The sequence below is a fragment of the Hypanus sabinus genome, chromosome 13, assembly GCF_030144855.1.
Source record: "Hypanus sabinus isolate sHypSab1 chromosome 13, sHypSab1.hap1, whole genome shotgun sequence".
NCBI lineage: Eukaryota > Metazoa > Chordata > Chondrichthyes > Myliobatiformes > Dasyatidae > Hypanus > Hypanus sabinus.
This window is the reverse complement of record NC_082718.1, coordinates 71,248,769-71,267,990: the sequence shown is the minus strand read 5'-3', so window position 1 is coordinate 71,267,990 and position 19,222 is coordinate 71,248,769. Positions and strand designations below refer to the sequence as shown.

General features: G+C 40.9%; 1 protein-coding gene across 3 annotated transcripts in view; it reads left to right on the top strand.

The window, feature by feature from the left end:
• The window catches only part of asphd2 (aspartate beta-hydroxylase domain containing 2), an 89,834-nt gene that overhangs the window by 35,138 nt on the left and 35,474 nt on the right, over positions 1-19,222 (top strand). For 2 of the 3 annotated variants that reach the window (XM_059987872.1, XM_059987871.1), the window contains one exon: positions 9,127-10,248. In XM_059987872.1, coding sequence (XP_059843855.1) covers positions 9,363-10,248 — 886 coding nt within the window. In that variant the 5' untranslated portion in view covers positions 9,127-9,362. Of the gene's footprint in view, positions 1-9,126; positions 10,249-10,348; positions 18,610-19,222 lie in introns of all 3 variants that reach the window. The other variant, XR_009515405.1, reaches the window with a different exon arrangement.

Genomic DNA, 19,222 nt, shown 5'->3' with positions numbered 1-19,222 from the left:
GTTTGAGGGATCAATATTTTAAACTGACAGCCAAAAAAAACAAACGGCTAGAGCAGGAATTCCCAACCTTTTTTATGCCATGGACCAATAACATTAAGTAAGGGGACATGAAGGATTCCATGAAGACTATTTTGAAGTACTTCCCACCATCCTAGCCAATAATAGTCCTTGCCACACACACAAAATGCTGGAGGATCTTAGAAGCCCAGGCAGAATCTGTGGAAAAGAGTAGAGTTGATATTTCAGGCCAGAATCCTTCAGGGCTTGGCTCGAAACATCAACTATACTCCTTTTCATAAATGCTGCCGGGCCTGCTGGGTTGCTCCAGTATTTTGTGTGTGTTGCTTGAATTTCCAGCATCTGCAGATTTTCTCTTGTCAAGAATAGTCCTTATTGAACATTACCAAGACAGGGTTATGTGGATATCAAAACAGGCCAAGTTTGTTCTCAAGTGCCAATTGTAACTGGGGCAAGAATTATTCTTCTGATTTTTGAATGCTTATGTTGGGTTATTGTCTGCATAGTTTCATACTACACTTGCTGTCTATAAATTAGGAAAATTTTCTGGCGGACTGTAAGATTTTTCTGCTTTTAATAAAGGAAAGGGTCAAGTTCACAGGGTTCATTCTACTTAGCATAGTGTGATCTATGGCCTCTGATGAATTAACCCGTTTCATCAGGGTGTGAGGAGGATGGGATAGCATGTTGAAAAATAACATGCAGAGAGAAACAGATGCAGTGTTTCAGGTGACCTTTCAGAACTGAAAGTGACACTTCAAGTGATGCTCATGTAAATTAAACCAGGAAAATACTGGAATCATTGCCTGTAATAGTGCTGACTTGCTAAGCATTCCAGCACTTTCTGTTTTGATATTGTGTGTCCGACAGTTGATTTACACCTCAGGAACAGAAATTTAAAAATGGCTGTTATAAATCAATAAGTATAAACTCTGTTTATGCATCCAAGTATTTTCCTTTTGGGCTTCTTCAAAGATCTGATCCATTCCTTATATATCTGAAATGCTGCTTATCTATATCTAAAGAACAATTAGTTAAGGGCTTCAGGATTTTATCCCAGCAATTAAGGAAAAGCAACGTTATGAGGTTGTGACTTGGAATCTGTAGGTAATAGTGCTCCCTTCTAGATCACAGGTTTGAAAGACAGTGCGAAAGAAGCCATGCAAGTTCTGTTGTATTTTGCAGATTGTGTTCACTCGAGCTATACTGCAAAAGTGGTGGGAGGAGTGAATGTTTAGATTGGAGATGAAGTGATCTGTTTTGAGCTGGATGGGGCTTCCTGAGCATTGGGTGAGCTGTTAGTGACAAATTGGTATATAATCTCTTGAAAGGAGGGAGTGAGAAAACAGGAAACTTCAGGTTATTTAGCTTAATATTTGTCAAAGGGAAAATGTTAAAAGCTATTATTAAAAACATTATAACAGAGTAGTTGAAAAAAATTCAACCTATTCCAGCAGAGTTGACATTAATATGTGAAAGGAAAACTTCTGACTAATTCCCAAGAGTTTTGTGAAGAGATAACATGCTGTGCATAATGAGGTAAACACAAGAGATTCTGCAGATGCTAGAAATCTAGAGCAGCACACAAAATGCTGGAGGAACTCAGCAGGTCAGGAAAAGAATAAAGAGTTGTCATTTCGGGCCTAGACCCTTCATCAGGGCTGTGGATAAAGAGGGAACTGGTGGATGTACCATACCTAAATTTCAAGAAGCAATTTGATAAGATGCTCCAGCAGAGAATAACCTTTACTCAGTGGCATCTGAAATGAGCTTGTTGTCTCACAGGGAAGGTTTGGGCTTGTATCTATAGACTTTGGAAGAGTGAGAGCAGACTTAATCCTCAGTGATAGAGTGGAATTGGAGAGGATGTTTCCTCTAGTGGGAGAATATAGAACTTGGGAGTCAGTGTTTAAAATTAAGAGGGCATCCATTTTAGATAGACAAGGCATTGTTTGTCTCTCAACGTCGTGAGTCTTTAAAGCTCTCAAGTATGTAGAAACAACAGTATTTGAATGCTTTAAGACCATGGTGGATAAATTAATGTTAAGAAATTGTGATTGTGGGAGATTTTAATTTTAATTTTCCACACATAGACTGGGAAGCCCATACTGTAAAAGGGATGGATGGTTTGGAGTTTGTAAAATGCGTGCAGGATAGTATTTTGCAGCAATACATAGAGGTACCAACTAGAGAAGGGGCAGTGTTGGATCTTCTGTTAGGGAATGAAATAGGTCAGGTGACAGAAGTATGTGTTGGGGAGCACTTCGGATCCAGTGATCACAATGCCATTAGTTTCAATATAATCATGGAGAAGGATAGGACTGGACCCAGGGTTGAGATTTTTGATTGGAGAAAGGCTAACTTTGAGGAGTTGCGAAAGGATTTAGAAGGAGTGGATTGGGACAATTTGTTTTATGGGAAGGATGTAACAGAGAAATGGCAGTCATTTAAAGGTGAATTTTTGAGGGTACAGAATCTTTATGTTACTGTTAGGTTGAAAGTTTGAGAAAGCCATGGTTTTCAAGGGATATTGGAAACTTGGTTAGGAAAAAGAGAGATATCTGCAATAAATAGAGGCAGCATGGAGTAAATGAGGTGCTTGAGGAATATAAAGAATGTAAGAAGAATCTTAAGAAAGACATTAGACAAGCTAAAAGAAGATACGAGGTTGCTTTGGCAAGTAAGGTGAAAATAAATCTGAAGGGTTTCTATAGTTGTATTAATAGCAGAAGGATAGTGAGGGATAAAATTGGTCCCTTAGAGAATCAGAGTGGACAGCTATGTATGGAGCCAAAAGAGATGGGGGAGATTTTGAACAATTTCTTTTCTTCGGTATTCACAAAGGAGAAGGATATTGAATTGTGTAAGGTAAGGGAAACGAGTAGGGAAGTTATGGAAACTATGACGATTAAAGAGGAGGAAGTACTAGCACTTTTAAGGAATATAAAAGTGAATAAATCACCGGGTCCTAACCAGATATTCCCTAGGACCTTGAGGGAGGTTAGTGTAGAAATAGCAGGGGCTCTGACAGAAATATTTCAAATGTCATTAGAAATGGGGATGGTGCCGGAGGATTAGCATATTGTTCATGTGGTTCCATTGTTTAAAAAGGGTTCTAAGAGTAAACCTAGCAATTATAGGCCTGTAAGTTTGACGTCAGTGGTGGATAGATTAATGGGAAGTATTCTTAGAGATGGTATATATATTTATCTGGATAGACAGGGTCTGATTAAGAACAGTCAACATGGATTTGTGCGTGGAAGGTCATGCTTGACAGATCTTATTGAATTTTTGAAGAGGTTACGAGGAAAGTTGACAAGGGTAAAGCAGTGGATGTTGTCTATATGGACTTCAGTAAGGCCTTTGACAAGGTTCTGCATGGAAGGTTAGTTAGGAAGGTTCAATCGTTAGGTCAAACACGAGGAAATTTGCAGCTGCTGGAAATTCAAACAACAACACACACAAAATGCTGGTGGAACACAGCAGGCCAGGCAGCATCTATAGGGAGAAGGGCTGTCGATGTTTCAGGCCAAGACCCTTCGTCAGGACTAACCAAAAGGAAAGATAGTAAGAGATTTGAAAGTAGGAGGGGGAGGGGAAAATGTGAAATGATAGGAGAAGACCGGAGGAGGTAGGGATGAAGCTGAGAGCTGGAAAGGTGATTGGCAAAAGGGATACAGAGCTGGAGAAGGGAAAGGACGATGGGACAGGAGGCCTCGGGAGAAAGAAAGGGGGAGGGGGGCACCAGAGGGAGATGGAGAACAGGCAGAGTGATGGGCAGAGAGAGAAAAAAAGGAGGAAAGAAACTAAATATAACTAAAAAACTAAATATAACTAAAAAACTAAAAAGTATAACTAAAAAACTAAAACTAAATATATCAGGGATGGGGTAAGAAGGGGAGGAGGGGCATTAACGGAAGTCAATGTTCATGCCATCAGGTTGGAGCCGGTATATAAGGTGTTGTTCCTCCAACCTGAGTGTGGCTTCAACCTGACAGTAGAGGAGGCTCAATGCTCTGATTTGTAAAGGCCAACATACCAAAAACTTACATCACCACCCTATCCACATGAGATTCCACCTTCAGGGAACTATGCACCATTATTCCCAGATCACTCTGTTCTACTGCATTCTTCAATGTCCTAACCATTTACCATGTATGTCCTATTTTAATTAGTCCTACCAAAATGTAGGAACTCACACTTATCAGCATTAAACTCCATCTGTCATCTTTCAGCCCACTCTTCTAACTGGCCTAAATCTCTCTGCAAGCTTTGAAACCCTACTTCATTATCCACAACGCCACCTATCTTAGTATCATCTGTACACTTACTAATCCAATTTACCACCCCATCATCCAGATCATTAATGTATATGACAAACACATTGGACCCAGTACAGATCCCTGAGGCACACCACTAGTCACCGGCCTCCAACCTGACAGTTACCTACCACTACCCTCTTGCATCTCCTCCCATCCAGCCACTGTTGAATCCATTTTACTACTTCAATGTTAATACCTAACGATTGAACCTTCCTAGCTAAATTTCTGTGTGGAACCTTGTCAAAGGCCTTACTGAAGTCCATATAGACAACATCCACTGCTTTACCCTCGTTAACTTTCCTAGTAACCATCTTCAAAGAATTCAATAAGATTGGTCAAACATGACTTTCCACACACAAATCCATGTTGACTGTTCCTAATCAGACAACATGGATTTTTGGATTCCAGCCCTAACCAATTCCTCTCTACCACTACTCTCCTCCGTCTAGCGGAATTAGTTCTTACTCTCAATAATTTCTCCTTTGGCTCCTCCCACTTCCTCCAAACCAAGGGTGTAGCCATGGGCACCCATATGGGTCCCAGTTATGCCTGCCTTTTTGTTGGCTTTGTGGAGCAGTCCATGTTCCAAGTCTATACGGGTATCCAATCCTTCGCTACACCGATGACTGCATTGGCGCTGCTTCCTGCACGCATGCTGAGCTTGTCGACTTCATTAACTTTGCCGCCAACTTTCACCCTGCCCTCAAATTTACCTAGTCCATTTCCGACACCTCCCTCCCCTTTCTTGATCTTTCTGTCTCCATCTCTAGAGACGGCCTGTCTACTGATATCTACTATAAGCCTACAGACTCACACAGCTACCTGGACTATTCCTCTTCCCACCCTGTCTCTTGCAAAAATGCTATCCCCTTCTCACAATTCTCTGTCTCCGCCGCATCTGCTCTCAGGATGAGGCTTTTCATTCCAGGACGAAGGAGATGTCTTCCTTTTTTAAACAAAGGGGCTTCCCTTCATCCACCATCAACTCTGCTCTCAAACTCATCTCTCCCATTTCTCGCACTTCTGCCCTCATCCCATCTGCCCACCATCCCACTTGGGGAAAGGGTCCCCCTTGATCTTACCTACCATCCCACCAGCCTCCAGGTCCAACATATAATTCTCCGTAACTTCCGCCACCTCCAACGGGATCCCACTACCAAGCACATTTTTCCCTCCCCCCTCCCTTTCTGTTTTTCGCAGGGATTGCTTCCTACGCATCTCCCTTGTCCACTTGTCCCCCCCCCCCCCCCCCGTCCCTTCCCACCAACCTCCCTCCTGGCACTTAACCTTGTAAACTGAACAAGTGCTACTCCTGCCCTTACACTTCTTCCCTCACCACCATTCAGGGCCTCAGACAGTCCTTCCAGGTGACGCGACACTTCACCTGTGAGTCAGCTGGTGTGGTATACTGCATCCAGTGCTCCCAGTGTGGCCGTTGATATATTGGTGAGACCCGACGCAGACTGGGAGACCATTTCGCTGAACACCTACGCTCGGTCTGCCAGAAAAAGCAGGATCTCCCAGTGGCCATACATTTTAATTCCACGTCCCATTCCCATTCTGATATGTCTATCCATGGCCTTCTGTGCTGTCAAAATGAATCCAAACTCAGGTTGAAGGAACAGCACCTTATATACCGGCTGGGTAGCCTCCAACCTGATGGCATGAACATTGACTTCTCTAGCTTCCGTTAATGCCCCCTCCCCTTCTTACCCCATCCCTTACATATTTAGTTGTTTGCCTGTTCTCCGTCTCCCTCTGGAGTTTACTCCCCCCGCTCCTTTATTTCTCCCGAGGCCTCCCGTCCCATGATCCTTTCCCTTCTCCAGCTCTGTATCACTTTCGCCAATCACCTTTCCAGCTCTTAGCTTCATCCCACCTCTTCCGGTCTTCTCCTATCATTTTGCATTTCCCCCTCCCCCCACTTCTTTCAAATCTCTTACTATCTTTCCTTTTGGTTAGTCCTGACAAAGGGTTTCGGTCCGAAACGTCGACAGCACTTCTCCCTATAGATGCTGCCTGGCCTGCTGTGTTCCACCAGCATTTTGTGTGTGTCAATCGTTAGGTATTAATATTGAAGTAGTAAAATGGATTCAACATTGGCTGGATGGGAGATGCCAGAGAGTAGTGGTGGATAACTGTTTGTCAGGTTGGAGGCCGGTGACTAATGGTGTGCCTCCAGGATCTGTACTGGGTCCAATGTTGTTTGTCATATACATTAATGATCTGGATGATGGGGTGGTAAATTGGATTAGTAAGTATGCAGATGATACTAAGGTAGGTGGTGTTGTGGATGATGAAGTAGGTTTTCAAAGCTTGCAGAGAGATTTAGGCTAGTTAGAAGAGTGGGCTGAACGATGGCAGATGGAGTTTAATGCTGATAAGTGTGAGGTGCTACATTTTGGTAGGAATAATCCAAATAGGACATACATCCTAAATGGTAGGGCATTGAAGAATGCAGAAGAACAAAGTGGTCTAGGAATAATGGTGCGTAGTTCCCTGAAGGAGGAATCTCATGTGGATAGGGTGGTGCTTTTGGTATGTTGGCCTTTATAAATCAGAGCATTGAGTATACGAGTTGGGATGTAATGTTAAAATTGTACAAGGCATTGGTAAGGCCGAATTTGGAGTATTGTGTACAGTTCTGGTCACCAAATTATAGGAAAGATGTCAACAAAATAGAGAGAGTACAGAGAAGATTTACTAGCAGGTGCTGGGTTTCAGCACCTAAGTTACAGGGAAAGATTAAACAAGTTAGGTCTTTATTCTTTGGAGCGTAGAAGGCTGAGGGGGACTTGATAGAGGGATTTAAAATTATGAGGGGGATAGATAGAGTTGACGTGGATCGGCTTTTTCCATTGAGAGTAGGGGAGATCAAACAAGAGGACATGAGTTAAGTGTTGGGGGCAAAAGTTTAAGGATAACATGAGGGGGAACTTCTTTACTCAGAGAGTGGTAGCTGTGTGGAATGAGCTTCCAGTAGAAGTGGTAGAGGCAGGTTCGGTATTGTCATTTAAAGCAAAATTAGATAGGTATATGGACAGGAAAAGAATGGAGGGTTATGGGCTGAGTGCGGGTCAGTGGGATTACGTGAGAGTAAACATTGTTATATGGTTATAAAGGGGTGAAGGAGAGAATCTGGAGTTCGAGTTACAATCCTTCTAACTGCACATACAGTTACAAACAAAACTGCAGATGCTGCAGTCTGGAGTGGAAAACAGTCTGTAGCGTAAAAGAGAATGAAATAATTGTTACTTACTCCAGATCTGTTGCTGTACAAAAATAACACACTGCTATAGGAACTCAGTGGGTTGAGCACATATGTTTGTACATTCACTTCATTTGGGTTCACTCCTCCTTCCTAATTTTAAAGTTCTTGATATAAGGCATCTTTGTCATTCTTTAGAGAGGCTTTCTCTTGATGGTTATTTCACTGGTATATTTTTTTCTCATCAAAGTGTAACCCACCCCTCCACCACCCCCCCTCCATTACCACCACACCTCCACCCACTAACCCACCTCAGCATATCCCACCCCACCACCACTCCTCTTAGTCACTTTATGTACAGATACTCCTGTACCTAGCATCACTTTGTGTATGTAAGCTATTTCGTGTGTAACCCCCAGGTTTGATGCACTGTCTTAGTCTAGGGAAAGACACTCTCCGGCCCTCCAAACTTGTGAAATCTCTTTGTGTGGATGCTGTGTGATGTTTTCCCCTGTTACAAATCAGTACCACAAAATAACAAACAGTACATCTTATGCAATTAAACAGTTTAGCTTTATAGTTCTTAATTTGACTAGAGGGTTAGTAAAGAAAGCAAAAGAAAAGGGCCCAGTTTAATTAAATAGTCTATTGCGCATGTTGAAGCTCACAATTTCCTGTCCATTTGTTCTCCATCAATTTCCCCCTGGGCATAGTCAAGTCTCAACCCCATTCCACATCCACTCAGTCCTGCAGTCTACGACCTCTCCATTCTGGCATCTTCTCTCCATCTTCCGCTGACCAAAAGCCCCCGAAAACCTTCTCTCAGACGCACAAGAAAGAAGCAACATGTCTCTCATTTTGATGGCACGCATTCCAAAGCCCTGTTATCTCTAGTCATAACCTATACACTGCTGCTACAGAGAAACTATTACATTAGCAGGGAAACTTTACAGAGCGTTACATGTGCATTTATATTTATCATGTTTTTTAATTAGTGTGTTCTTTATTTTTTTAATGCTGCGTCCAATCCAGAGTAACAACTATTTTGTTCTCCTTTACATTTAAATGACACTTAACAAACTTGCGTCTTTAAGTTTAACATTAAGTTGTTAGAATGCAAATTATACAAGAATCTTTCTGAAAAAGTAATCTGATGCCTTTTGAAAAAACTGAATAGTATTGGAGTCTACTTGTGATTCATTGTCTTAACCTGTATACTAATGGTTTTTAAAATTGCCCTCTTGTGTTTGAAGCTTTCAGTTTTTAGTTAATATCAAACAAGACAAAATGAATTTGTTAATTCTTTACCTACAAACTATTTTAGCCAACTTTACATCCTTTCTTATACTTCATTTTCAAGATACTGCTTCACAAAGATGATTTTGTTTTACTGGGTTGTTCTGTTATTTATTTTCTCTTGCTCGGCATTCCATTTTTGCAAAATCATTCCAGACATGCACTGGCAAAAGGTTGACATAAAACAATGTTTAAATGCCAGAATTGTTTGTAATATTCTCGGAATCCAGTATATTACAGAACTAATGAGTACATGTCTTGTCTCTGTGCTCTTGTTTGTAGGACCTGAGGCTTTAGCAATGCTGATTTATATCCAGATGCTCCAATACAACAATCTAATTCGAGGCTAGCTGGTTCCTCTCCTATGCAGCAAGAGGATTGTGGTTATGTGTTTGTTCTGTGAGACGAGCAGACAGACTAAATGTGTCCAGGCTACCAATACAGTGCTTGGGAGCCAAAATGCCATCTTTGCCTGTCGATTAGACCACAGCTACTTTTCTTCCACTACCTAACACTGCATGGTGTGGGTGCCTGTGCACAAGTCGAAGGCTGACAACATTGCCTTGCTACACCGATCTAATACGAATCTTATGAACATGTTCGTTGAGTGGTTGACAGACTGGGACCTGACACTGGACCGCATTAAAGATTTGGTGCTGACAAGCTTGTATGCAGTGCGGGAGTGTGACGTAACGGCTGTGACCACCTTTGCCTGTGTTTTGGGGCTTTTTGTGTGGTATTGCTACCATGTAGGCAGCGAGCAGCCCCGCAGTCACACACCAGTGAATGCCATCATGCAGAATGCTGACATAAATGGGTTGCAGAATGGTTACACATGCTGTCAATCCGCCGATTGCATAAGGTGCACCCATAACGAGGGACGCAATCAGAAACTGTATCACAATCTACAGGAGTATGCCAAGCACTACTCGTGGTCAGGAATGGGACGGATCCACAAGGGAATTCGGGAGCAGAGCCGATACTTGAACACTAGACCTTCCATCCAGAAACCAGAAGTTTTCTTCCTGCCTGACCTACCCACGACTCCATATTTTTCACGAGACGCCCAGAAGCATGACGTAGAGTTACTGGAGCGGAACTACCAAACCATCCTGGCTGAATTTGAATTGATTTTCAAGGCATTCTCAAACTGCAGCCTTCCACAGGGCTGGAAGGTTAATACCACCCCAAGAGGCGATTGGTTCACCTTCTATCTGGTTAACCAGGGCATCTGCCTTCCCAGTAATTGCAGAAGGTGCCCTCGGACGTATCGATTACTAGGCAGTCTTCGCACTTTCATCAGTAATAATGTCTTTGGGAATGCATGTTTCTCTGTTTTGAGTCCAGAAACACTCATCACCGAACACTACGGACCCACAAACGTCCGGATCCGCTGCCATTTAGGTGTGTGAGTACTTGATTTTTGACGTAATTGTTGCTTTGTGTGGCGGGCATTACTGGTATGGCTTCTCTTTTCTCTTTAACGCCTTCTTCAATATCAAAGGGGGTGTCATGGAAGACAAGAGACTGCAGACGCTGAAATTTGGAACGAACGAAAACGTTGTTGGAGGAGTTTAGCAGGTCAGGCAGAATCCATGGAGGGACATTTTGGGTCAAGATCCTTCATCTGGACCAAAAGGTAGAGGGGAGATCATATTCTTCCACTCCAGGTCTTGCATCTGGATCAAAAGGTAGAACCAGATCATATGTTTTCACTCCAGGTGAAGGGTCCCACTTTGAAGTATCAGTCATCTATTTCCCTCTGCTTGACTTGCCTGTTTTCCTGACCCCCTTGTTATAAATTCTGGGCTGATGCATTGGGACTCATTCAGGATCAGTATTTATCTCGTCTGCTCATTACCAATTTCTGGTTGTGAGAACTTACCATGTACAAGCCAGCTACTATATAGTGTAGCAACTTCCTCACGTTAGTAAAGGTTAATTGAATTCAGGAGGCTAGTGGTCATGAAAGGAATTTGTAATAATGCAGCTCTGGTCTTCCTGTGAATAAAGTGTTGGAGTGATTTACCAGGGTCACCATCTAGTCCGGGTATTCTGAAGTGCCTTATGCTACCTATTACAAAGATATAGAACTACTTGCATTCATTTTAAGAGAATTAGAATATGAAAACAAGGATATAATACTGAGGCTTTATAAGGCATTGGTTCAGCCACACAGAGCATTGTTAACAGTTTTGGGCCCCTTATCTGAAAAATAGATGTGCTGGCATTGGAGAGGGTTCAGAGAAGGTGCACAAGAATGATCCTGGGAATGAAAGGGTTAATCTGTAGAGAGCTTGAGGCCCTGGGCCTTTACTCACTGGAGTTCAGAAAAATGAAGGCGGGATCTCATTGAAACCTATTAAGTATTGAAAGGCTCAGATAGGGGGGACATGAAGAGGATGTTTCCTATAGTGGAGGAGTCTGGGACCTGAGGTCATAATCTCAGAGGAACATCCACTTAGAACAGAGATGAGGAGGGATTTCTTTAGCCAGATGGTGGGGATTCTATAGAATTCATTGTCAGGGACAGCAGTGGAAGCCAAGTCATTGGGTATATTTAAAGCAGAGAAGGTTGATAGGTTCTTGATTAGTAAGAGTGTCAAAGGTTACGGAGTGTTAGGAGAATGGGGTTCAGAGGGATAATAAATCAGTCATGATGGAATGGATCAGACTCAATAGGTCGAATGGCCTAATTCAGCTCCCATGTCTTATGATCTCATGGGCTTTGTTTCTTGTTTGTTGATGTATGTTTATACCTTTGCTTAAAGATTAATGTTCGTAATGAAATTGTCACAATTTATAAAATAATAGTCTTGAAAATGAGTACCAAATAGTTATATCATTGGTAGACACGTTCAGAACAAAATATCAGGTGAAAGTCATTCAATGATTTGCATGACAGCAAATTTGAAGCACTTTATGCTAGAAACAAGAAGCTGGGGAGTTCAGTAGCTCACTGAGTTAATGGTTTATACAGTGATCTACTAAATAATAGCCATCAGGAGCTTAATCGACACTCCATCTTAAAGTTAACCTGTTCCACCATCCAGTACTTGGTGATGAACAACCTCGACCTGCTGCAGTTCATGCCATCGCCTCAGGGACGACTCAGGATAGCAGCTGGAACAACACTGCACCCTATAATCTTGTTTTTAAGAAGTACAAAGAACAAATGGATGACAGATGAAATCAAAAATCTAATGGAAGAAAGCAAACCCTATAGAATATGAGTCCTTAGATTAAAAAAAGTTAAAAGCTTATGTCAAAAAGCCAAAGAAGAATGGTTAAACCAGGAATATGAGCAACTAGAAAGAATCCCTATTACTGATTCAAAAAAGTTACATCAACAAATCAAGAATATCACTGGTAAAGAGCTCCTCTGTTCTTCAGGTGGATGTTTGAAAGCAAAGGACAGTACCATTATCATGGAAAAAGATGAGATTATGAACAGATGTACTGAGTATATTCAGGAATTTTTTTAAAGATGATCAAGGCGAAAAACCAGAAATTAAGAAAAACATTAAAGGTCCAAGTATTTTAAAATCTGAAGTTCGTAATGCAATAAATAAGATGAAGAAAGGAAAGGTCCTGATGAATTAGTAATAGAACAAATTATCACCCTTGAAGATTATGGAATTGAAAAACTTACTGATTTAATCAATGACATTTATGAGACTGGAATAATACCAGAAGAGATGAAAAAAATCTATATTTATCACTCTTCCTAAGAAAGCTGGAGCAATAGAATATGAATTACATAGGACCATAAGTTTAGTGAGTCATATCACCAAGATACTTCTAAGAATTTTGATGACAAGTGCTAAAAATAAGATACAAGCTGAAATAGGTGATGAACAATGTGGTTTTGTGAAAGACAAAGGTACAAGAAATAGGATACAGTTGGCCCCACTTATCCGTGGGGGACTGGTTCCAGGACACCTCCCCGCCCCGTGGATACCAAAAAATGCGGATGCACGTCCCTTATATAAAATGTCCCTTATTTGCATATAACCTATGCGCATCCTCCTGTATACTTTAAATCATCTCTAGATTACTTGTAATACCTAATACAATGTAAATGCTATGTAAATAGTTGTTATGCTGTATTGTTTAGGGAATAATGACAATAAAAAAAAAGCCTACACATGTTCAGTACAGACACAACCATTGTAGCTCTTCTGGGATTCTCCCGTGATCTTTAAGTTCTTGAGGCTGTAGCGCTTTCCATAGCTAGCCAGCCATCCCTTACTAGCCTTAAACTCCTTCCTCCTGCTCATAACACAAGACGCAAGGTGAACAATGCTCAAACGAGTGCTGGAGAGAGAACTTCCGGGTTTTCCCGATTCGCAGTTGGTTGAATGTATATAGTGAAATAATATTACAAAATATAAGAGTCATTGGGAATCAAAATTGGCTGTGAAAATATCAGTAATTTCAGATATGCTGGTGACACTGTGTTAATTGCAAGTATGGAGGAAGAATTACAAAACTTAATTGATATAGTTGTTGAAGAAAGTGCAAAAATGGGTCTGTCTATCAATTGCAAAAAGACAGATCCAAAAAGGAGAATCCTATCTGCAGGCTGAGAATAAATGGGGAAGACATAAAACAAGTACAGAACTTTTGCTACTTAGGAAGCTGGATGACATCAGATGGCAGGTGCGACATGGGCATCAAAAAAGAATAGGGATGATAAAAGAGAATGAAGAGAATACTGAGCAATGCTAAACTAGGCACAACAACCCGCTCAGAGTACCGAAATGTTACATTTATCCAGTTATGTTATATGGCTCAGAATATCTAGTAACATGAGGAAGCGAATTGAAGTAGCGGAGATGTGGTTCTTGAGGAGGATGCAAAGAATATCATGGACAAAATGAATATCGAGCGAGGATGTCATGAACAGAGCAAGCACAAAAAGAGAAATAATGTATGAGATTATGAAAAGGCAACGTAACTTCATTGGACATGTGATTAGGAAAGAGGAGTTAGAATGCACGGTAATTATGGGAAAGATTGAATGGAAGAAAGCAAGTGGAAGGCAAAGACAAATGATGATGGAGACCTCAGCCACAGAACTGGAAATGAATACCAATGAATTGACCCACTTGACCTGAAACAGGAGTGTGTGGGCCATGGTAGTCAAAGCTCATCTGATGATGACTCATGTTAGGGTGAAGAGGGCAACTTTGGCCAATATGGATTCTTGAAAGGAAATTAGTGATGTCAGACGAGTATAAGTTTGAAGTTAGTTGAAAGGACTGCTAAACTCTCTGATGTGGGTGAAGTAGCAAAAGGCAGTTCCTATGAGACCTGCTGTTCAGCACTCGAGTTGGAGGATATTGGCTAAAACGTGCTACTTGTTTATAGTTATTCACTTTCTGTGCCAGCAGTCCTATCACTGTTTAAGTGAAACACAAAGGAAGACATTGCAGCCAGACCTTGTGAAAATGCTGCTCATATCACAAACCTGCAGCAATCTGAATCTGTCCCTTCCTACTCTGAGAACTGCCAACAGGAAATGCATTCTGTAGTATTGGCTGTCCTGTTTAATTACACCAATGGGAAATGATCTGAGAGGTGAGTGGCAGTCCAATAATCTTAACCTGCCTAACCCCAGTTGAGCTTTCCCAGGAGATCATTACCAATATATTATTTAATTTTAGATACTGCCTGATAACAGGCCCTTCCAGTCCAACAAGCCCATGCTGCCCAATTACACACATGATCAATGACTTATCCGTTCGTCTTTGGACTATGGAAGGAAACCGGAGTACCTGGAGCCACGGAGAGAAAGTACGAACTCCTTACAGTGGTGGATTGCTGGCACTAATAGTTTTACATTAACCACTGCACTACCTGGGTTGTGACACTCTGCCTCTCTCTTTATCTTCCATATCCCACCTTATTTTGCATATCTGCTACTTTGTAACCCGTTTTTAACCTTTTCTATCTCTTTTATCAAATCTTCTTTGACTTAATCTTCCTAAACCTTTCTTATCCATCCTCGTGCATAGTCCTTTGTGCAGGTGCTGTGTCTGTCAGTAGGCTGTTACTATATGTTTATTTTCTTTCTGGACATTTTCTTTCCTCTCCGTCTTCAGTCTATATCATTCTATATCTTTCTTTTCTCATGATGTTTGAACTAGATGCAGTTGCTTCTTCATCTATGTGCACATTCCTGTGTCCCCCTCCCTTATTTTCTCATAACCTGTGCCACCTCAGCTCTTTTATCCTCTGGTGTCACCATCTTGCCTTCCTCTCTTTGTAGAAGAATTATGTCCATTTGTGTGCTCCTCTGTTTTTTCTTTTTTGCTCTCATCTTCTTGTATTCCTTCAGGGTTTTATTTTCTTTAAAGGTGCAGCACAATAACCAGCCCTTCCAGCTCGACATGCCCCTGTTGCTCAATTACAGCAAGTGACCAATTAACCCACCCTCCCGTATGGTGAAGGGGAGAATGTAGAAACTCCTTTCAGACAGCAGTAGGAATTGAACCTAGATCATTGGGCCTGTAATAGTGTTATGTTAAGCACTATGCATGAGGTTCTTTCTTTTGTTTTCCTCTTTATATTCACAGTGTATGTATCCTTCCATCCCCATTCATTCACCTACATTCCTTTTATCCTCTGTCTTTTACCCTCTTTCTACTCACATTCCATGTATCCTTCCATCCCATTCATTCACTTACATTCCTTTTATCCTCTGTCACTGGGTTTGGGGTTCTCATGTTTCTGTCATTCATTCTTTGGGGTTTCTTGTTTTGTGGATGTGCATGAACAGTAAGAATTTCGGGTTGTATAGTGGATACATTCTCTGATATTAAACTGAACCATTGATCTCTCTCATTCTCCTTTGCTCTTTGCTTTCTTCTCTGTTCAACCTCTAATTTATTTACTTCTCTTGTTGTCAGTAATAGTTAAAATTAACCTGGCCATTCTGCATCAACTGCGCAGTGGCAATAATTTATTGCCATTAGTTCAGCAAAAATGCTCGCATTTTATTCCACATATTTTCAAATGACAGAAGGAATCTGTTTGCCACATTGAGCAATGCCTGGTTACATAATCCTTCTTCTGCTGTTTGTTTTGCCTGTAACCGATTCCCTTTCTCGTGCCAGTCTGTGATTCTCTTGCCACCCACCTACACTAGATGCAATTTGCAGACACAGTTTTGGGATGTGGGAGGAAACGAAGCACGGATTCACAGAGAGAATGTGTAACCTCAATCTGAGTTGAATTTATTATCTTATACATAAGTCAGGTGAGGCCAAGGTGCAATGAAAAGCTTTACCCAGATAGTACAAGTATTTCTGGGGTTGTGTGATGACAGCACTAACTATGCCATCCTGTCAGACAGCCTGTCGAGTCTGTACTTCCATTCAATTGTGGCCGCTTGATTTTCCCTCTCAACCCCATTTTCCTGTCTCCTTCCCTTAATTTTTGACACCCTTATTAATCAAGATACTATCAACCTTCACTTAAAAATATACCCAATGACTTGGCCTCCACAGCTGTCTCTGGCAATGAATTCCACAGATTCATCACCCTCTGGCTAAAGAAATTCCTCCTCATCTAAATGGATGTTCCTCCATTCTGAGGTTGTGCCCACTGGTGCTAGATCCCCCCCCCCCCCACTATAGGAAACATCCACTCTATCTGGATCTTTCAATATTCAATAGGTTTCAGTGAGATCCCTCCTCATTTTTCCAAAATCCTGTGAGTACAGGCCCAGAGCCTCCAAACACTTCTCATATGTTAACCCTTTTCCTCTGGGATCATTCTCGTGATCCTCCGTTGGACCGTCTCCAGTGCCAACAGACCCTTTCTCAGATAAGGAGACAAAACCACTCATAAACCACTCAGCTTTGGAAAGCGGCCAGTGAAGGAGTGGAGATTTGAGGCTTTGACGAGAAGAGGCGGTGGACGAGCTTGTTCCCAGTTAGTCTTTACAATGCCTCCTGAGACGGTGATGTGCCTTTCCTGTGAGATGTGGCAGTCTTGGGGGAACTCCCCTCTCCCGCAGAGTCACATCTGCCAGAAGTGCATGCGGCTGGGCAATCTGGAAGACTGTGTGAGGAATCTGGAGCAGCAGCTGGATGACCTTCAACTCATAAGAATGAGGCAGTCGGGGGGGGCGTCACGCGATGACATAGGGTCGAGACGTTGGGAATCCAGCTCCCTCGTAAAAAGTAATGAAATAGGGTTTAAGTGAAGAAGAGTTAACAAATACCTACTAGAAACTATTTATAAGCAACTCAGGATTATTTTTAGATATGGCTCCTAAACGAAACAGAAGAAAGCTACTACTTCAAAGACTGCGCAAGTCAGCGGGGAAAAAGGCCTAACCGTCTCGGCGAAGCCTCGTACTCAAGTTGGATCTCCTCCCGGCGAAGTGCATGGCACTTCTGATGGTGCAGGGCAGAAAGTTGCGGCAATGCCGGCGGTCTCTAAGAAGAAACGGCAAGAACAACGCATGCGCGAAGAAACAAGTATGCATGAACAGATAATAACAAAACTACAAATCCCAACTACGGCTGGAAGTGAATCGGAAGTGGAATCAGATTCTTTGGGAAACACAGATGAAGAAGAAGAGGAAAAGGAGGAGATTAAAGGAGACATAAGAGATATCCTGATATATATGATGAATTAATTAAAAGATATAAGAAGGATGCAGATTACACTCGATAATGTGGTGGAAAAACAAAAGAAGATGGATAATAAAGTTAAAGAGATGGAAGGAAAAATGGAAGAAAACACTGAAAGAATAGATAAGATAGAAGACAATAATCTTGCCTGGACAACAGAAAGAAAACGGATGTTGGAAAAAATAGATGCGCTTGAAAACTCTAGTAGATGAAATAATATTAAAATTGTTGGTCTTATAGAAGGTACAGAGGGAGAAAATCCAATAAAATTCTTCTGAAAATTTTGGAAATGAAAGAAGGAAGTAATTGAAATTGAAAGAGCACACGGAGCTTTAAGACCAAAACCTCAACAAGATCAAAATCCAAAATCAATTTTGATAAAATGCTTAAGGTACCAAGATAAAGAAATGATCTTGAAGGCAGCTACTCAAGGTGCTAAAAAGAGAAATGGGCCATTGATGATAGAAGGGGAAAAGAGTTTTTTTTTAGTCCAGACATAAGTTATGATCTTCTGAAGAGGCGGAAGGAGTTTAATCCAGTGAAAAATTTTTTATGGGAAAAGGGCTATAAATTTTTATTGAGCTACCCAGCAAAATTGATAATTTTCCTGGATAATGAAGAAAGAAGATTTTTCGTTGACTACCGGAAAGCGGAGAAATTTGTACAAGAACTACCTGATATCCACGAGGGGGAGTAAAGAATTATAGAAATGAAGTGGACTAATGACGAAGACTGAAATAAGGTTGGACTTGATGCACATTTATAAGGAATAAGAAGAAAAAAAAATAGTTGAGTATTAATTGGGAGTAGAGACATTCATTATTTTCTTTTTTTTTCTTCACTAATATATTTTCTTTCTTTTTTTTGCGGGGGAGCTGGAGGAGCTCCTGATCGATGGCTGCAAGTTTCACGTGTACAATCATGGCGATTGCCATGACCCGTAAAATGGTGGGGGGTAATGTTGTGTTTCTTTTTATTCACAACATTAGTGGGGGGGTATTTTGTTTTTGTTTTTTTTCTTATTTATTAGTTACCTTTCTTCTATTTTTCTTCTTTTTTGCCTGGATGGCTGGGGAGAGACACATAGCAACATGGAGAATTTTAAAGAGTTCCCAAGGTATTATGAATGATTAATTTACTTAATTTTTTAAGTTTTAATGTTAATGGACTTAATGGACCTGTGAAAAGAAAAAGAGTTTTAACATATATTAAGAAAATGAAAGGAGATATAGCTTTTCTACAAGAAACACATTTAATAGAAACAGAACATAAGAAATTAAAGAGAGATTGGGTTGGAAATGTCATTGCAGCTTCATTTAATTCAAAATCGAGAGGAGTTGCAATTTTGGTTAATAAAACTTTACCAATTAAAATACAAAATGTAGTAATTGATTCTGTGGGGAGATATGTGATAATACATTGTCAAATTTTTTCAGAATTATGGACTTATGAACATTTATGCACCAAATGAAAATGATGCAAAATTCATACAAGAAGTTTTTTTGAACTTGGTTGATGCACATGATAAAATATTAATAGGTGGAGACTTTAATTTTTGTTTAGATCCAGTTTTGGATAGGTCAACTAAAGTTGCTACAAAATCAAAAGTAATAAAACTAACTTTATCATTAATGAAAGATTTAAACCTGATTGATATATGGAGAAAAATTAATACAAGAGAAAGAGACTAATCATTTTATTCAAATAAACATAATATTTACTCAAGGATT